This window comes from Lampetra planeri, chromosome 5 (genome assembly GCF_965212315.1).
Source record: "Lampetra planeri chromosome 5, kcLamPlan1.2.h2, whole genome shotgun sequence".
In the NCBI taxonomy this organism is placed as follows: domain Eukaryota; kingdom Metazoa; phylum Chordata; class Hyperoartia; order Petromyzontiformes; family Petromyzontidae; genus Lampetra; species Lampetra planeri.
In genome coordinates this window covers 14,311,265-14,327,875 of record NC_136111.1, presented here as the reverse complement: position 1 = coordinate 14,327,875, position 16,611 = coordinate 14,311,265, and the positions used below count along the sequence as shown (strand labels likewise).

General features: G+C 41.6%; 1 protein-coding gene across 1 annotated transcript in view; it reads left to right on the top strand.

Annotated features, from left to right (window-relative positions):
• Positions 1-14,868, top strand: part of LOC144718960 (glutamate receptor 4-like) — a 77,481-nt gene extending 62,613 nt beyond the window's left edge. The window contains exons 16-17 of the mRNA XM_078594603.1: positions 3,572-3,706; positions 5,265-14,868. Coding sequence (XP_078450729.1) covers positions 3,572-3,706; positions 5,265-5,513 — 384 coding nt within the window. The 3' untranslated portion in view covers positions 5,514-14,868. The remainder of the gene's footprint in view (positions 1-3,571; positions 3,707-5,264) is intronic.
• Positions 14,869-16,611: the final 1,743 nt, after the last annotated feature.

Here is a 16,611-nt window from a genome sequence, read left to right as displayed (position 1 = left end):
TCTCCAGTCAAGTCTCAATGTTGATTTTAAAGCTAGGTATTTTGGAGCTGAGTCTTAAGACATTACTCCTGAAAGCTGGTCTCCTGGATGCAAGTCTGAAGATGAAGATGCTGATCTTCAGACCAGGTGTCTTGGAACCATTCTCCAAGACACTGATCTTGAACTTGTTTCCTGAGATGAGTCTAGAGACACTGATCTTGAAAGTTGGGCTCCTGGAGCCAATTCTTGAAATAATGACTTGGAAAACGCAGTTTTGTGGATTCATGACGTGCTGGATCTGTGTCTTAAGCTGATTATAGTATTTGCCAGTCTACTGTACCAGTAGCCTTGGTTCAAATACGGGCAGCCACCAGAGTTTAAACCTAGTTATCTTTGTCTATCAAGATTGATGGTCAGCCTGCAAAATCACCTAATTTTACTAATTGGATTTTACATTTTATTTGACTTTGTGCAGCATAGAGGGCTGAAATTGCAAACGTGGAATGGTAGCCTATCCTACATACAGTATATAAATAGTTCACAAAGATCATTGGGGAAAGAGTAATGAAAACAATTAGAGATCGACCATACACTGGAGCAAGCAGTGGGAAAAGTTTCCCACCATCGAGCAAATACACATACTGTGAATCAGATAAGTGAAAAGACAAATGAAAATTCAATTTTCTTCGAGCCTTGCATTTTTAGGCTAGGAAAGGGCATTCTAAATTGATGAGAGTCAAAAGCTTAAGTCAATCACCGAGGTCTGAATAAAATATATTTAGAAATAAAAACTATGAGTACATGAATAACTTACTAAGAGTTGGACAAGGCTACATGCTTTAAAAAAAGTTATTCACCGTGACAGAATGTATTTGCTGAAAACTCTATTGAAAAATCGATGCATCGGTATGAATAGAGAAAACATTAACCATCATAGTTGTTGACGACAGCCATTGTTATATTCGATGAAAATAAACTACAGGAAATGTTATAATAATGTAATAAATTAGGCTGCAAAATAAAGTCATGTGACAACAAGTCCACTAAATAAGTGGAGATCTGTCATGGGGACACAACCTGAAAAGAGAAAATGTTTGTGTACCTAGGACAGTAATTTTAGGTGAATTGGTATCCAAATTATTAAATTAATAGGCAGAATTAAATCTAACCTTGAAAAATAACGTCCCAATATACCTCAGGAATTGTGTTTTTTATCCGTGCGTTGCACAATTGGGATGAATTTATGTACTATTCAGAATTATGTTCATTCATTGCAAAAAAAGAATAGTTCAAAAATAACCATGGGGACAAGCCTGCTTTAATTTACATTGAGATATGGAAAGAGTAATGGGTGGGTTATAGAACATACATTATAAAATAATGATACAGAGAACCTTCTAAAACAAAACAATTGCAGGTTGATCACATGATTTAAACTGTTAGGAAAATTATATGGGCTTGGGCAGAACACGTCATGGCTGGCAGGAATGATGGACCATGCTCAAGAATAATGAAGGATGATAATGATTCGGTAGTGGATTGACAATGGCTTTTTGGTGATGAGGTGCGTGAGTCGCTATCAACAACAGTGTGCAAGAGCACTGTCTCACAGTTGCGATTAATGAGGCAGTTTGTTGAGGAGGCACACGTTGGTTGAGAGTTGAGGGCACGGCAGATTGGTTCAGTGGTCTTTTTCGGGGTTTTACCATTTGGTGACGCATACCATGCTGCCCAAAGAGTCGATGGATCAGGTGTTTTGCCACCACATGACTGTGATCCTAAATTGCACAATTGGGATGAATTTGTAAATCATATGATGCAATTTGAGTAATGACACAGATGAGCGCAGGTCATGAATCCCGGCTTTGCAAAATAGACAGTGTGGGCTCTCACCCAGTCAAAGAACCACATGATTGAGTGACGTCGGTTTGTATTTCTGTCTGTGTATAGCTTGTGTTGTGACACAAGGCAGGAAAATGGAAATCTGGCTCAACAGTGATTCAGCCACAACAGAATTTAAAGCATATTTATTGAACTGTACATGTAGTTTTTCCACAACTTAGGCATAGTTTTAAACTCATCTTTTTGATGAGTCCCTTAAGCTGGAATGAAAAAGTGTAACCTCGTCTTGTGTAATCCAGTTGCATTTTACAATATTGTTCAATTCTCCACAGGAAGCATTGTGCCTCGGTGTACACTCTGTTGCTTGTATTACATAACACACACTATTCTGGCCAATTACTTTGTCCAAATGCCACCCTCAGATTCCCATAATCCATTAAAATTGCGGATTACTTGATGATTGCGCTGCTATTCATATTTTGTGATAACAGACGCCAGGAATATCTTCCTGCTTATGCTATGCCCTTTGACCAAATGAGTCTGAAGACAACCAACAACGGAAAGTAAACAGACCCGAGCCTGTGACAGGTTGTCTTAGTTGGCAGCAGGGCTCTGTGTGTACAGCAAGGTCCAGCTAAATCCATTGTTATAAATCTACTTTCTATACTCCCACGTGTATACTTTACCACCATCAACATACACTGAGCATCGTGATAAAGTATAGTCAAACAACACGATATGGGGAAGCCCTCATGAATTTTATCTGGTCTGCATTTGGCAAGAAGTTTATGACTTGTACAAACATTGTAAATAATCACACAAAAAGCGGTCAATGTTTAGTGACCTATGAAGGGCAGTTCATCTTGGATCACATCGACAATGACTGCCCAATGGAAACCATGAATGGTGGGATGCATTGGGCAATCAACTCCTTATTCTCTGCTTCGTGAATAGCATGATAAGATTAACTGTCAGCTGGCCAGAGTCAGGCTATAACGGGGCGTGTGTATGTCACAGATAATGTAACATGCAACTGTACTGTTGGCAACAAGCAACAATGTTTACAGATGCATATGTGAAGCAGGCGTGTTTGTGCAACATTTGTAGAGTCAACTGCATTGCTTGTGACAGGTGCACTGTAAATTCATTTCGAGAATTCTACGGAGACTCCTTGTGTCACCACATTTAAGCGAGCTTGAATTGCATGCTGAGTTAGAGAGGAAATGGGGTTTTAAAACATTGAATTCACAACTGTTTCTCATGTTTCCACCCTTTTATTTGTCCATCTGTCTAAGTGTCTCCTGCATGTGCTGTTATATTTACACACATCATCTGGCCCGTGTCTCTTCTTCTGGTGTCCACCTGGTCATCTACTCATTGTGTGACCCATTATTTGTTCTATCCCATCCTTGTCCACTTGTCCATGTGGTGTCTCGTGTGTCATCCCTATTTGGCCACCAATGGAATCCGCATTATGTGATGTCTGTGTCATGTCCGTGTGTGCCCACCTTTGGGCACACACATTCTGTCGCGCCTTGTGTCCACCCTATCTGTGTACCTCCATGGTTCTCTGCATGGCTCCACTTTTCCACCATTTTCAATTCTGTGTCATCTCGTGTCCACCACTCATGTATCGCCTTATCGTGTCCACTCCCACCTTGCATCACTTGGTTGGCCCCGTGTGTCGTCCCATATTATCGTTCCCGCTCGTGCGCCCATCGGCATGCCACACCATGCATGTCGCGAGCAGGACAAGACCAGCGCTCTGAGCCTGAGTAACGTGGCCGGCGTCTTCTACATCCTCGTCGGGGGCCTTGGCCTTGCCATGCTCGTGGCGCTCGTGGAGTTCTGCTGCAAATCCCGCGCCGAGGCCCGCAGATACCAGGTCCCCCTCCCTCACTCATTCATTCACACATCGATCTAATCATTCTGTTGCTCATTCACTCAATTGAAACCCACGTCGGGGCCTGCAGGTCGCAGGCCTATCAAGTCATTCATTTTCTGCACATTCCTTTACCTTGTTAATTTACAGTGAAACCTCTTGGCGCCGGACTAATTGGGGAAGCCTCTCTGGTTATAGGGGATGTCCAGCTTACTGAAAATGATTTAATACTTGCAAAATGACGTGATTTAAATAACTTTTACACAATTAAAACCCAACATTAAAAAAAGCACTTGATAACAGTTGATTACATTTTAACAACTGATTATTTACAATGTAATGACATGTAAGACTCACAACTATATTGTTTAATATAAGTCACTTGCTATCACCATGAATGAAAGATTGAACGCCTAGGTTCATTCTTTGCAAAAGGGTAGTTGGTGTGTGGAATATATTTTGTCTTTAAATAAAAGCTCGTTAAAAAGTGAGAGCACTCCCAGAGCATGTGGATGGCTGAAGAGGCATCCAAGGGTACTACACTGTCACTCTCTCTGGTTTTTTTCTTACTTTTATTTTCTTGACTATTTCTTTTTTCATTAAAGTATGCTTTTCAAAACAAATAACAATGTAAATAATTACAGTCATACCTCTGTTAACGACTCCTCAGGGAACGAAGCTCATTTAAAACGAATTTGGCCATGGTTGGACCCTTTGACCCTCTATATTTGCAAAAAAAATCGAAAACATGAACATAAAAAATCGAAAACAAATTTTAGAACTTATGCGAAGCATTTCAAAAGAGTAAAAATCGAAATGCTGTGCGCACCCTGTAGGCACAATCCAGTGAGGTTTGGTTATATTATCAGCAGCCACTTAACGGCATTCTTCGCCAGACTTCCCTCTGCTGCCCTCCATTGCTCGAGCAGTCCACCTTAAAGACCATTGTCAACCAAGCGGACAAAGTGAAGGCTTCTGTGCACCAATGTTTTCCTATTGTACCCCCCTTCTCTGAACTCCTGGAACGCATCCCTTTTCCTCTGGCAAAGAAGTTTCTGACAACGAAGAGACACCGTGGAATGCATCTACTTCGTTAATAGAGGTATTACTGTAAAAAACAAGAATAATTTATCAACAAAATTACTGTTACCGGCAAAGCTCTTGGCTGTCGACTTATGCATGCAGACAGACCGCGGAACCGATATGCACGGCTTTATTAGCACGCAAACCGCATTCTGCTCTGAGTTGTGTTTTTGGTTTCTTAAAAAATTTCGAGGAGCCTTCCTGGGTTACTCTGATTTGTTACCTAACTCAAATCCGACTTCCGAGAGGTTTTGCTCGACTCGTTCACTTTAACCCCATACTGAATTGTACAAATAACACTATTTAATTAACCTAATCATCCACTTATTTAGCCATTAACTCATTAAAACACCCATTAATTAATTCATGCACTCATTCCACATAACGTGAGGGGGGGCTGCATGCTGTGTGTGCCATGTTCTCTTGACCCGCAGCGTGTGACGTGGTGGTGGTGGTATTTGTCGCGGTTGTGCTGCAGGTCAGCTTTGCGGAGGCCTTGCGGAACAAGGCGCGCCACTCCATCACCGGCAGTGTTGGTGGCGGGGAGGCCGCGCGCTTCATGCCAGGGGGGGGGATGTGCCCCCCTGAGCTGCCCCCAAAACTGGCGCTCGTGCACCCCCAGCCCCTGCCGCCCCCTGCCTCCCCGCCACCCTTCACGTCCCCCGGCTCCCTACATACGTCCATCAGTGCTCAGCAGCAGCATCAGTCACAGCAGCAGATGGACTAAATAGGAGGCAGAGGAGCTGCAGTGACAGCAGCTGGAGCCGGGGGTTGGGGGGGGGGAGGAGGCATTATGGCAGCATCAGAAGTGGCAGGACCAGCTAGTGTTGAAAGAGTACCTGTGGAATTGGCTGCTACAGCAGGTACAGGAGAGGTTGCAATATGTGTATCAGCTCCATCAGCAGCAGCAGCAGGACTGACAGTGGTTGGAAGTAGTAGCGGTGGCATCGGTAGCATAAGTTGGGACACAAGGTGGTGGAGGAGATGTCGAATCAGTGGTTACAACAGCAGGAATAGCAGAAGAATTGGAAGCATTGGTGTAGCAGGAGCAGTTGGAAAAGAATACGATCAAAGCAATAGCAGTATCTGGAACAGTATAAACATTGGCAGAGTAGCAAAACTTGCAGGAGTTCTAATTACACCAACAACTACAGCAGGCATATCAGCAAGCAGCAGCAGCTGCAGGACCAAAGGGAGAGAGAGAAGTTGTACTCATATCAGCTGATTCACTGAGAAGTGGAGGAACAGGAGAAGGAGGAAATGTTGGACGAGTATACAGAAAACAAGCAGGAAGTAGTGGGGATATTGCAACGGGAGGTATACTGACAACAGTGGGATTTAAAAGGAGCAGTGGCGTCTGAATACGTGGCGGAATTGCGAGTGCGGGTAAATCTGCAGTAGTAGCGGCATGTGTAAGAGGATAACAGTAAAAGCTTTGACAGCAACATTGGATGCATTCTCGGGTGGCAATAGCAGCAGATGGATGAGGAGGGGTTGCAGCAGGTATTCTCAGCAACAGGTTAATAGCAACAACAGCAACTGTTGGCCGAAATACAATTATTTGCATTGGTGGCTGTTGCAGCCACTGCAATAAATGGAATAACAGCAGCAGAGTCAGGAGCGATAGACAGAGGGTCCCAAACCCAACATGGACTTCAAGGAGTAGAAGATGAGAGAGGGATCCCTGTTTAACACAAACGAACGAGAGGGGCTTCAGAAAGGGAACAAGTGATGGGAGCAGAACTCCTGATCGAACTGAGATGGTACATAAGAGAGAAACACAGGGAAAAAAAGGACTCTAAGCCATCTGAAGAACCTAGAGTGCAGACTGAGGCTTAGGGAATGCACGATTTGCAGAGAAAGAGCACATTCCTGCACCACCAGGCGACCTAAAATTAGTGAGTAAGTCAGAGGGCATGAGAGTGGAGCACTTGCTGTTCAATCCGGAGGGAAAACAAGGGCGAGATGAACCATCCTGTTCTCATCATTTGATGCCATCCCCTTGGATTCGATTTTGTCCAGGTGGTTGCTCATCCAAATGTTGGCATACCCTGGTATGTCTCATCCCGCACCTTGTGTTGTAAAAGCCACGGGTGGGAAGGGTTTATTTTTTTTTACGAAAGGCATCGCCGAGACTAAAATTGGTTACCCAGGTGCCGCACGAGTAATTTTGTTTTTAATTGGCCACGTGTTCAACAGATGTCGAGTGGATGGAGCATTGTTTCTGAACAATGTATTGACTTAAATTATTGGATCTGGGAAGTTCATCCTTGCAGATTCTAATGGATCATGAACACTGCCGTGATTCGATTGTGTGTGTGAATGTAGAATGTTGGTAGACTTTCTTCTACAGGATGCGCCATGCATTGGAGAGGCCGGCCCTCTGACTGCTGTGTCACATTGAGACTGCCACGCAACCACACTACCATTTGTTATGACACTGTCCTGTGTGAAAATTTGTTTACCACATTTGTATGAGTTAAAAACAAAAGTATCAACCATTTTCATCTTTCGGCTTTATTGTCATAGGATTAGTTGAATAAATTACAAATTTGCCACTGGCTAATAGACACAGAGTTAAGCTCTTTGATTCATTGCGGATTCGTCCAATAAAACATGCATGTATTGTATTGTGGAGTTTACCACAAGTTATGTCTTGAGACTTAACTGCTATCCTGCTTTTTTTATCTGATACAAAGCCCTGTCTCTAAAACAGAGCTAATATTTTCTTAGGGTGTCTTTGCTTGTCTCACTATTTAAAAGTTCCACCAAATTCTATAATTTATCATTCCTGAAATTTTTTTTTTATTTTTTTTTAAATGTATACACTACTACTAGAAATGGTTTTCAATATGGAGAACTTTCAATGCGTTAACAGCTCTATCAGAATCTCCAGTGCTAAGTGTAGGCAATATTTGATCCGTTGCCTGCACTCATTACGGACCACTCGAACTCACCGTGGCTAACACTAGTTGGCTGTAGGTGGGCTGTAAACATCCGCTGATCCTTCAAATGCCACTTTAGGCATTAAGTAAAACCTCCATCAATTACAGTGTTACCCAATTGGGGTTGCATCACTCCCCTACTGTCACACTAAGGCATGTTTTGCAAGCCAGATGCTTAGTTCACCATATGCCCCCAGGCACAGCTGCCAATGGTGGTTCCGTTTCAAAATGTTCTTCATGAGATCTGATTTTACAATGCTGAGATGCCTTGGCACATAGGGCGCTTTATCATAGGCGGCTATATCAGAGGGCGTGATATCAAAAGCATTTTTAATGTTGCAGTTACATTGTTACACGACTTCAGTATCCTCTTTGGCCATGTTGATTCGTGAGCGATTCACTCTGTGCCTATCTGCCAAATCAGCCCTCGGATATGGGCTCAACTGGACCAAGCGTGACACCAAGTTCTCGTTCTTTTCTAGTTTAACTCGTCCTAAATCGTTTTCTTCAGACCCCAGAGTTATGAAGGCGTGTGGGCCTTGGTTGATGTAGTCATGATATTGTTTAACTCGCTCGAATGTCTTTTTTGTTTGCTGCATCTACGTCTTGTCAATGTAAGATTGAAATGACGAAGGAAAATGACAATGGCAAGCAAAGTGTCTATTTTTCTTTTTTTGGAGATTGTGAATTTTTAAGGCTTATGATAATTAAATATAATGTGATACTTTGTGTTTCATGAATTGGACCAAAAATGAAGATCCTGAACTCCTATAGGTCTACTCAGCTTGAAATGTCACCAAAATTGGCAGAATCTGAAATGTTTACCTGCTCTTGGTCAACTCAACATCAGCTCCGCCTGAAATTACCACAAAGTGAAAAACCTTCCCTTGGTCAACTCAACTGGATTTGATCACCTGTCAACCAATGCATACTTGGCTCAGCTTATTGATTGGTAATCACTGCACAATGGTTATCATTTTTGGTAATTTGTTTACCAATAAGGGCCAATAGTTAAGTAAAATAAATGTTTAAAAACAGCACACTGAACTAAGAAGCTCCAGCGAATGCCTGCGAGGGAATTGTTGCTGATGTTTTCTGAAGAGACGCTGGGAAAAAAATGTTATTGCAAAAAATGAAATATTTGGAGCCATACATGGCGTGGGCCACTTACCGCGCTAAGCGCAAAACCTGTGCCATTTGGAGCTGGAGCTGCAGTGGAAGTGGACACAATGTATCATAAGCAACAAGAGTATGGCATATGACCAGCATATGGATGGATCCTCCATGAGTCCTTCAAGCTAAACATCCAGCTCAAAGTGCGCTACATTACCCACTGTTGTGCGATGCTCTTTAGCTCTGAGACCACAAGTCCATTTTTCAGGATCGGGGGATTGTCGAAAGAGTCCTGGCTATCAGCTTTGGAATTTTGACACTCAGCTCCAGGAAACTGTATTTATGAATTGGAGTTTTTAGATTTGGTTCCAAGACTGGATTTCGGTTGAATATCTTGGAGATTGGCTCCAGGAGACTGGGTTTGTGGATCACAGTCTTGAGATATCTCCAGGAGACTCGGTTTCATTGTCTTAAGTTAATTTTTTTGACCGGTTTTAAGAACAAGCAGAATCACTAGTTTTTTTTTACTGTCTTAAAAAGGAAAGCACAACCCAAAAAACAACTGCTACATTTTGTTTAAGATCCAGTGACAATAGCCATTTACAGTAACATGAACATTTGTTTATCTGAATACACAACTGAAGATTTACGAATTCTAATTCAGCTCCACCTAAAATTCTGGATTTTTGAATGTCCAGTTTTCCAGAGCATCCCCACTTAGCACGTGCATCCCGATGTAACCACTCGGAGGCTTTGACATAATTAATGGAGGCAAATGTATACTGGAAGATTTATTGTTGCCATGAATTGATAAAGTCTGATGCCTCAATGTGCAAAATGAGTGGGTTTAAATTTCAGAAAGAATGTGTAAATGTATCGGAGACGTGTATTGATTTCCTTGATTTCTGCACAGACGCCCCATCACTCTGTAATGCATAAATCATGCTGACATGGCATAACATTTTAAGATTCAGGCTTCAACCTTAAAAATTTACTCAAAAAGGATGTACTTTATAAATAAATGATACAAATGTGCGTTGGATGAGCCAGGATACACACCGCCTTAAGTGGTGTCTGCAATAATCAACCGTGCTTTGGGTTGTGCCTTCCTTTCATTCAGCCTGTTCGCTGAGCCGTCATTATCAACCAAGTTATTTGAATAGCTTGTCCAATACATTGGTGATATTGATTACACATTGTTGTCAGACCTATTTGTGCAGATTGTGAGAATATAATTTAGGATTGCTAATGATATGTTTTAACACTTTGACTTTACTAGATTTAGTGTTACCATTTGTCAGGTGTAACGTGTATCGTTAGCTCTCAGTTTGTTATGGCTTGGTGGCTGCAGCCATCACGTCTGAGACAAATGATCAACACTGTTACAGTAGTGTGAGATTTCAAACTTGATTTACGATGTGGATTCTGGAATCATCTATCGTGGTGACTCTTTATTCCGAGTGAAATATGTTCACGTGATTGGCACTTTGGTGTTTTGTGTGGCTGGGTGGACCGAGTGGGTTGCCTGCTTACCACTGAGCCAATTCACACGCGGTCAATAGTTCGATTCCTGCCACAGCTGCCCAGTTCGAGACAATTATTAAGTTCTGTTCTCTTCTGTAAATTGGACAATACCACGCGGAATGAATAATTGTGCCATTGTGTTCCTTTGGTGTCAGCACATTTAGCTTCATTTAAAATCATTAAATAAATTGTGTAAAATAAGATCTGTCCCTGCGTGATCGACCAACTTGACCTTCAAGTTGCCGAGTTAAGCCATCACATCGTCACTACTCCTTCCAGGTTGACAGTTAAATCGTAATGGAAGTGAGACAATTGGTAAAGTTGGTCGGTTTATCTCAGTAAAAGGCAAATGAAAATGGATCTAAACTATTTTTTTTATTTTACCAGGTAAGGCCCACTGAGTTATATAGATATTTTTCAGAAGCGACCTGACCACAAACGATAGCTCAACGAAGTGGCTTATGTGGAAATATATAGCAGCCAAATACTATAAACGCAGGTTTCTAAATGTGGAGGGGATAACCAGAGGACCCAGAAAAAAATCCACGTTTCCAAGGGCAGAACATGCAAACTCCAAACATACAGGCGTCAGGGTCGGGATCGAACCCACGCGCCCCTGTATACCACGCGAGGTAGTAAACATTTCGCCATGGTGGAACGCTCAATGATGTCCACACAATTTTCCAAACGTTTTGGTAAAAACGATCATGTGTGGGGCTGAGATTGTGAATTGTGTATCGAGGTCTCGCAAAGCCCAAACACCCTTTAGTATTCATCTTCATGTGAAGGACCCGGTAAATTAAATATAATTTTATTTTATGATCAAATTAAATGGAAATCCTCCAGCATCATACAAACCAATGACAGCCCACTTAGGGTAATACCTTGCAAGGTATACCTGGGTACTGCAGTTATATAGGGAGAGTATACATTACTGTTGTTAAAATACTGCATTATAATTTACTTGAGTCATTTTTAAATCGTGGATGTTTCTAAGATGTGGCACTAAAAAGGTTCCGTTCTTATGAGTCACATCTGTTGTGTTTAATATCAACTTAATATCTAATAGCATCCTTCATAATAATAGTAACAATAACATTACCCCATTGGCCGGCTGTAATGGAAATCAAACCTTCGACCACATGCAAAGTGGTTCAGTGATGAGTGACAAAACCTCTACATCCACCCAACTGTTTAAACAACCTCATAATCAAGATTGATTCTCATATCGTTTCATGTGTAACGGAACCTTGACAAGTCCGCTTTGTCATGTGGTCCAGCAAGGCACATTTGTTAGAAAATGGATGTTAAAGCGTTTCTGCCCATATAATAATGCTTCCAATTAGCAAAGGAAACCAGTCAATAGAAAGACTAGTAATCTAGATTTTCTAAAAATTGCAATGCTAATGTTTGACTGGTTGTGGTGTTGCCAACGGGGGACATTTATGTGCCCAGTAACTCATACGTCACATGGAAAAGAGTCTTAAATGGCCAATCCTGGTAAGAGCCATGATAATGAGAGATGCCTACCTTCTGGACAAAAAATTTATACCATCAGGTTCCTAACCCAGCAGGTTAGTGAATTTAGAGGTAAAATTCTAACCAACCGATATAACAAACAGATGTCTGACATCCCTTATGTGTGCTTTTCTCTGAGCATTCTGGGTTCCTCACAAAAATGAAAATATTGACAAAACATTATGAGAGCATCGTGCTGAGAGTCATGGATATTCAGTGATGGTAAATATAAGTGTTGTGCCATTCAAAATTATTATTCTCATAAAGCATTCCAACTTTACACATTATTTCTAACTTGCAATGTAGTTGCGCTGTGCTCACTGTACGTCAATCTTTTTGCTGGATCAGCACAACATAAGGCACGTCAAAATAATACCTCTAAACTTAGAATAGTCAAACTAAGATAACCTATTGAGACCATTTAAGGCGATAGTTTGTGGGAAAAGCTACATGGATGCTTTTGTTATATATATTTAGCATTTTCCCTTTAACAAGTTAGATACTCTTTCTCAGAATACCCTCACGGAGTCTTCAATACTTTTTCAGTATGGCCTAATGTTCCAAGCAAACCAATTTCTTTTTCCAGACACAAATTATTTTTCAGTTGACTTCTTGTTATCCACCACCCTTCATCCACAATTCTTCCTCCTCACCGAGAATCAACAAGGATTCATAGACAATGCTACTTCTTAAACTCCTCAGTCACGTTACACAGTTTTGCATGGTTTGCCATGATAAACACCACAAATAAACTCAGGAGACAAGCAAGTTGACTGCAGATGCATTATTTCAGTAGTTAATATTAATTATTAAGCTCAAGATGCATACACCCAGTCGCATGGGTGAGGATCAATATATTTTGTATTGTATGTAGTGGGGGTCACTTGACACTTCCAGCCACAAGAGACCATTACATTTACAACAATGTTAAACAAGAGTAGATTATTTCATTACCCTGAATAGTGACAATTCATTTAAATGCGTGGGGGGGGGGGGGTATTACACCATTAGTTTTCAACGTATTGTTTTGTGTGTGCTGGTGTGAGGTTTTGTCATTTAGTTCTCACTAACCGTACTTGTACAGATTTAACATGCTACGTGGATGCCCTTCGTCAGTAAGATGTAAGGCCCACACAGCTACAATGTCAAAGATAAATGGTCAGAGATCTGAGCCATTTCATGTCCTTCAAGAAGTGCATTAATGTTGTCCACTTTCTCCGATGCTTCTCAATCTCTTCATTATTTGGGGAGGGGGGAGAGTCCTTCCAGGCCTATACACAGGTAATAAATATCCTTCTGATATAGGATCTGCTAATCAGGCTCGGGTACACCTAGAGATGATTCCGGGTCACCCAGTCAAATTATGTAACCAATGGTTTGTGATTGAAGACCATGCCGAAATCCACAACTTCAATTTAAATTATTTTAAAATACGTTACATGGAACTGCTCTATTTAAATAAATAAAACGTGTCTCATTTCTCAGCCAAGCTTTGGGCAGGACTCATCTGTGCTGGATGCTTATAGTGAAAATTCCACATTCCTATTTTGGTCACCCATCTCTCCCGTATGGACAACCCTGGTAGTTTATGTCATGCCAGACTTTGCAAACGCGGCCTATTCCTTCTTGGCCTGGCTCAGGGCTTTACCAAGTCTATCATGGAACGCAAATTGTGGAGAAAAAAGTAGCTGCCTTTGAATAGCATGTGCTCTGGAGCCTTGCTGCATTGTGTGCACACTTGGATGTTAATAGCCCCTGGATCAGATTGCAGGATAAAACCGGGCATGTAATGACGCATCGATTTATCAACTAAAAGCTAGCCTGACGGTCACGATACATGCATCAAATAATGCATGTTCCAATTGATCAATTATGATTGATGACAATGATATGTACATGATATGCGAATGTTACATTTCGAGAAAACTGCAAGGAAATGGAGTGAAAAAACAAGTAAGTTGGTAAACATGGGACATAGAAATTATGGCTTGATTTGAATCATGACTCTGTATCGTGACCCCATAATTGCAAGAGTTCCTCGAATCGCTGGGTGGTGAGTTGGTACATGCTGACACAATACCTTCCAGGTTCAGTAAAATATGAAAAATGGTTCCAAGGCATCCTTGCAACTTTTCGCTGAGTAGAAACCCCTGATAAGAGAATGCCCATCAGACTGCCCTCTGTAAACTTGCCAGTGCAGTATTACATTTCTTCTCTGGATGGAATGTGTAGATTGCAAGGGTGGTGAGGTTTCATTCAATAATTAATGGTTTAAATATTTGAACGCATCTCGCAATGCCTGATGTAAGCACCAAGACTGAAAAGTCAACAAAAAGTAAAATGGAGCCTAATGAAGCACTAGAGGTGGGGCTAGTTTTATGATTTGTGTCAGTTGGAGGGATAGTCCTAACAGTAGACTATTTAGTTAGGGTTATGATCAGGAGTGCTATTGCTGGTGGATGTTTGGCCAGTTGAAGAGATAGTGTTTTTTAAAGGACAGGGGTAGGGCTAATATTTTGTTGGCTTTTGCACTCTCCACTCCCCACTCCCAAGCTGTTTGCCACACCATCAAAGGCAATGTATATCCTTGTAAGTTTTTGTTCGCTTTTTGGTGTTGGTGTTAGCACTGCCTTACTGTCTCACTCCCGACTGCGATATGTGCTGCACGTGGATCTAAAGGATGTGGTTGGGTATTCACTCTCGCGTGTTTGGCTGGAGTACTTGTGATGCCCCATAAGTGGCGGATGGTGGCCAAACTAATATTTTACTGCTTTTTACTGAAACAAAAAAATATACCTTTCAAGAAGCAAAAAAAGTATGACTTTAATATCGCTAATGGCAGTAGCCTCAATACATTTATATTGAATGTGTTTTGAATGTGTGCGTGTTTAGCAACCGATGTTATTACACTTGGAGACGTGCAGATGTAAGCGACGTGAAAATTGATTTCGAAAACTTTTTAGAAAATATATTGAATAGCGGAACACGAGCCTGTGAGTCATGATCACATGTGTGTGTGTGTGCAGTGGTCAGGTTTCCTCTATTAGTTACCATGTGCCGGTGGCTTAATTGAATAACGTGAATATTACAACAGCGGATTCATCTGAACTTTCGGATTGCAACCTGCAATCCCAATATGTTTGAAAACCTGACTGGTGACTGTAGGGCAACAACGTTTAATTATGTTTGCTTATTGTCCAATCCCTTTATGCCGTCTGAAAATGGCACTTGTTATATATAAAACCATGAGTATCTCCCCAGGGTATTTGAAGTTACTCTCTGCTGAGTGGAGGGTTCAGTTACTGGCCATAAAGCACAACAGTAGCAAGCGGGTTTAGAATCTGTCCTGAACCTCCTGTATTTTCAGCCTTAAATAAGTATTACCTGGTTTAGCATCCAAACATTTATAAAGGGGAGATGGCAGTGGTGTTAGCCACACCACTCTCTCATGTTATTATTTTGACCTTAAGTTGATGCCCTTTGTTAGTAAGACATAACCCACATAGCTACATTGTCAAAGCTATTCCATGGCCATCAAGGAGTGCATTGAGTACATTTATCTGCTGCTTCTTAATCTCATTTATCTTGTAGTGGGACAGTCCTTCCAGCCATATACACAAGTAGACTCCATCTGATAAAGGATCTGTAAAATGCTCATCAAGTCTGGATGCACCTCGAGATGATTCCGGTTTACAGAGCAAAAATACGTAGCCAATGATTGATGATAGAAGACCTTCCTGAGGAAGAGTTATTCTTCGTTGTAGGCATCAAGATTATCCATGAGGATGTCGGGCCTGCCCATCAGCCCCACTTAACCCATGAATCTCCCCCTATATGTGTGACCCCATCGAGCCCCTCTGCCGTTCTTCATTTTATGATGAAGTGGTTATCTGAGAATAACATACTTGTGTATTATGCTCATGGCTGTCTCTTCATATTGCATGAGCATCAACATCATTGATGTTGACTGGTTTTCCCTTTGATACAGAGCTTCAGGCCGTTTTGGTGATGGCCATGAATGGCATCGGCTTCCCTCTGCTTGTGAGATGTAAAAATGCCTTGCAAGACAACAACACCACAGGTCTGGTTTCCTTCTCAAGGATCAATATTTATGCCCAAGGGTCATAGAGCCAAAGCACAACAGCGTTTTCATTCATTGTTAAAACTCCTGGTGTCATGAATTGCTGTAAGAGTGGCCATCATATTTGACAGCTGTCATCTACAATTATCATTTGATATATGACTAGAAACAAAGCTGTATAAAATTGATAACAGTCCCCATTAACTATTGATCACCAATGTCTCTTGCAACAGAGTTAATGGGTATATCCGATATGTTGACATAAAATCTACAAAATTGCTCCCCATTTCTGACAGTTTTTACATGGAACATTGATAGAATAGCAATACGGGAGACCCTTGAATATTGCGGGTTTATCGAGTGCGGTTTCGACCTATTGCGGGCAACCTCTTTGTATACCAATTTAGCTATTGCGGGGGTTGTTGGCCTTTCGCGGGTATACTGTATATGGAAGTACAGTATCATTGGCTGATACGGTGGTGCGGGGCTGGTTAGGGGAGGGAGTCGCACCTCAACCATTGCCCTTCAAGCATCTTGTGGACAAACAAAGACAAAAGACACCCGTTTAGCCTATTAACAGACTGTTGGGGAAAGTGCTGTTATTGAGCACCTATGAAAGCTGGTTCAGCATACGATGGGGTGGG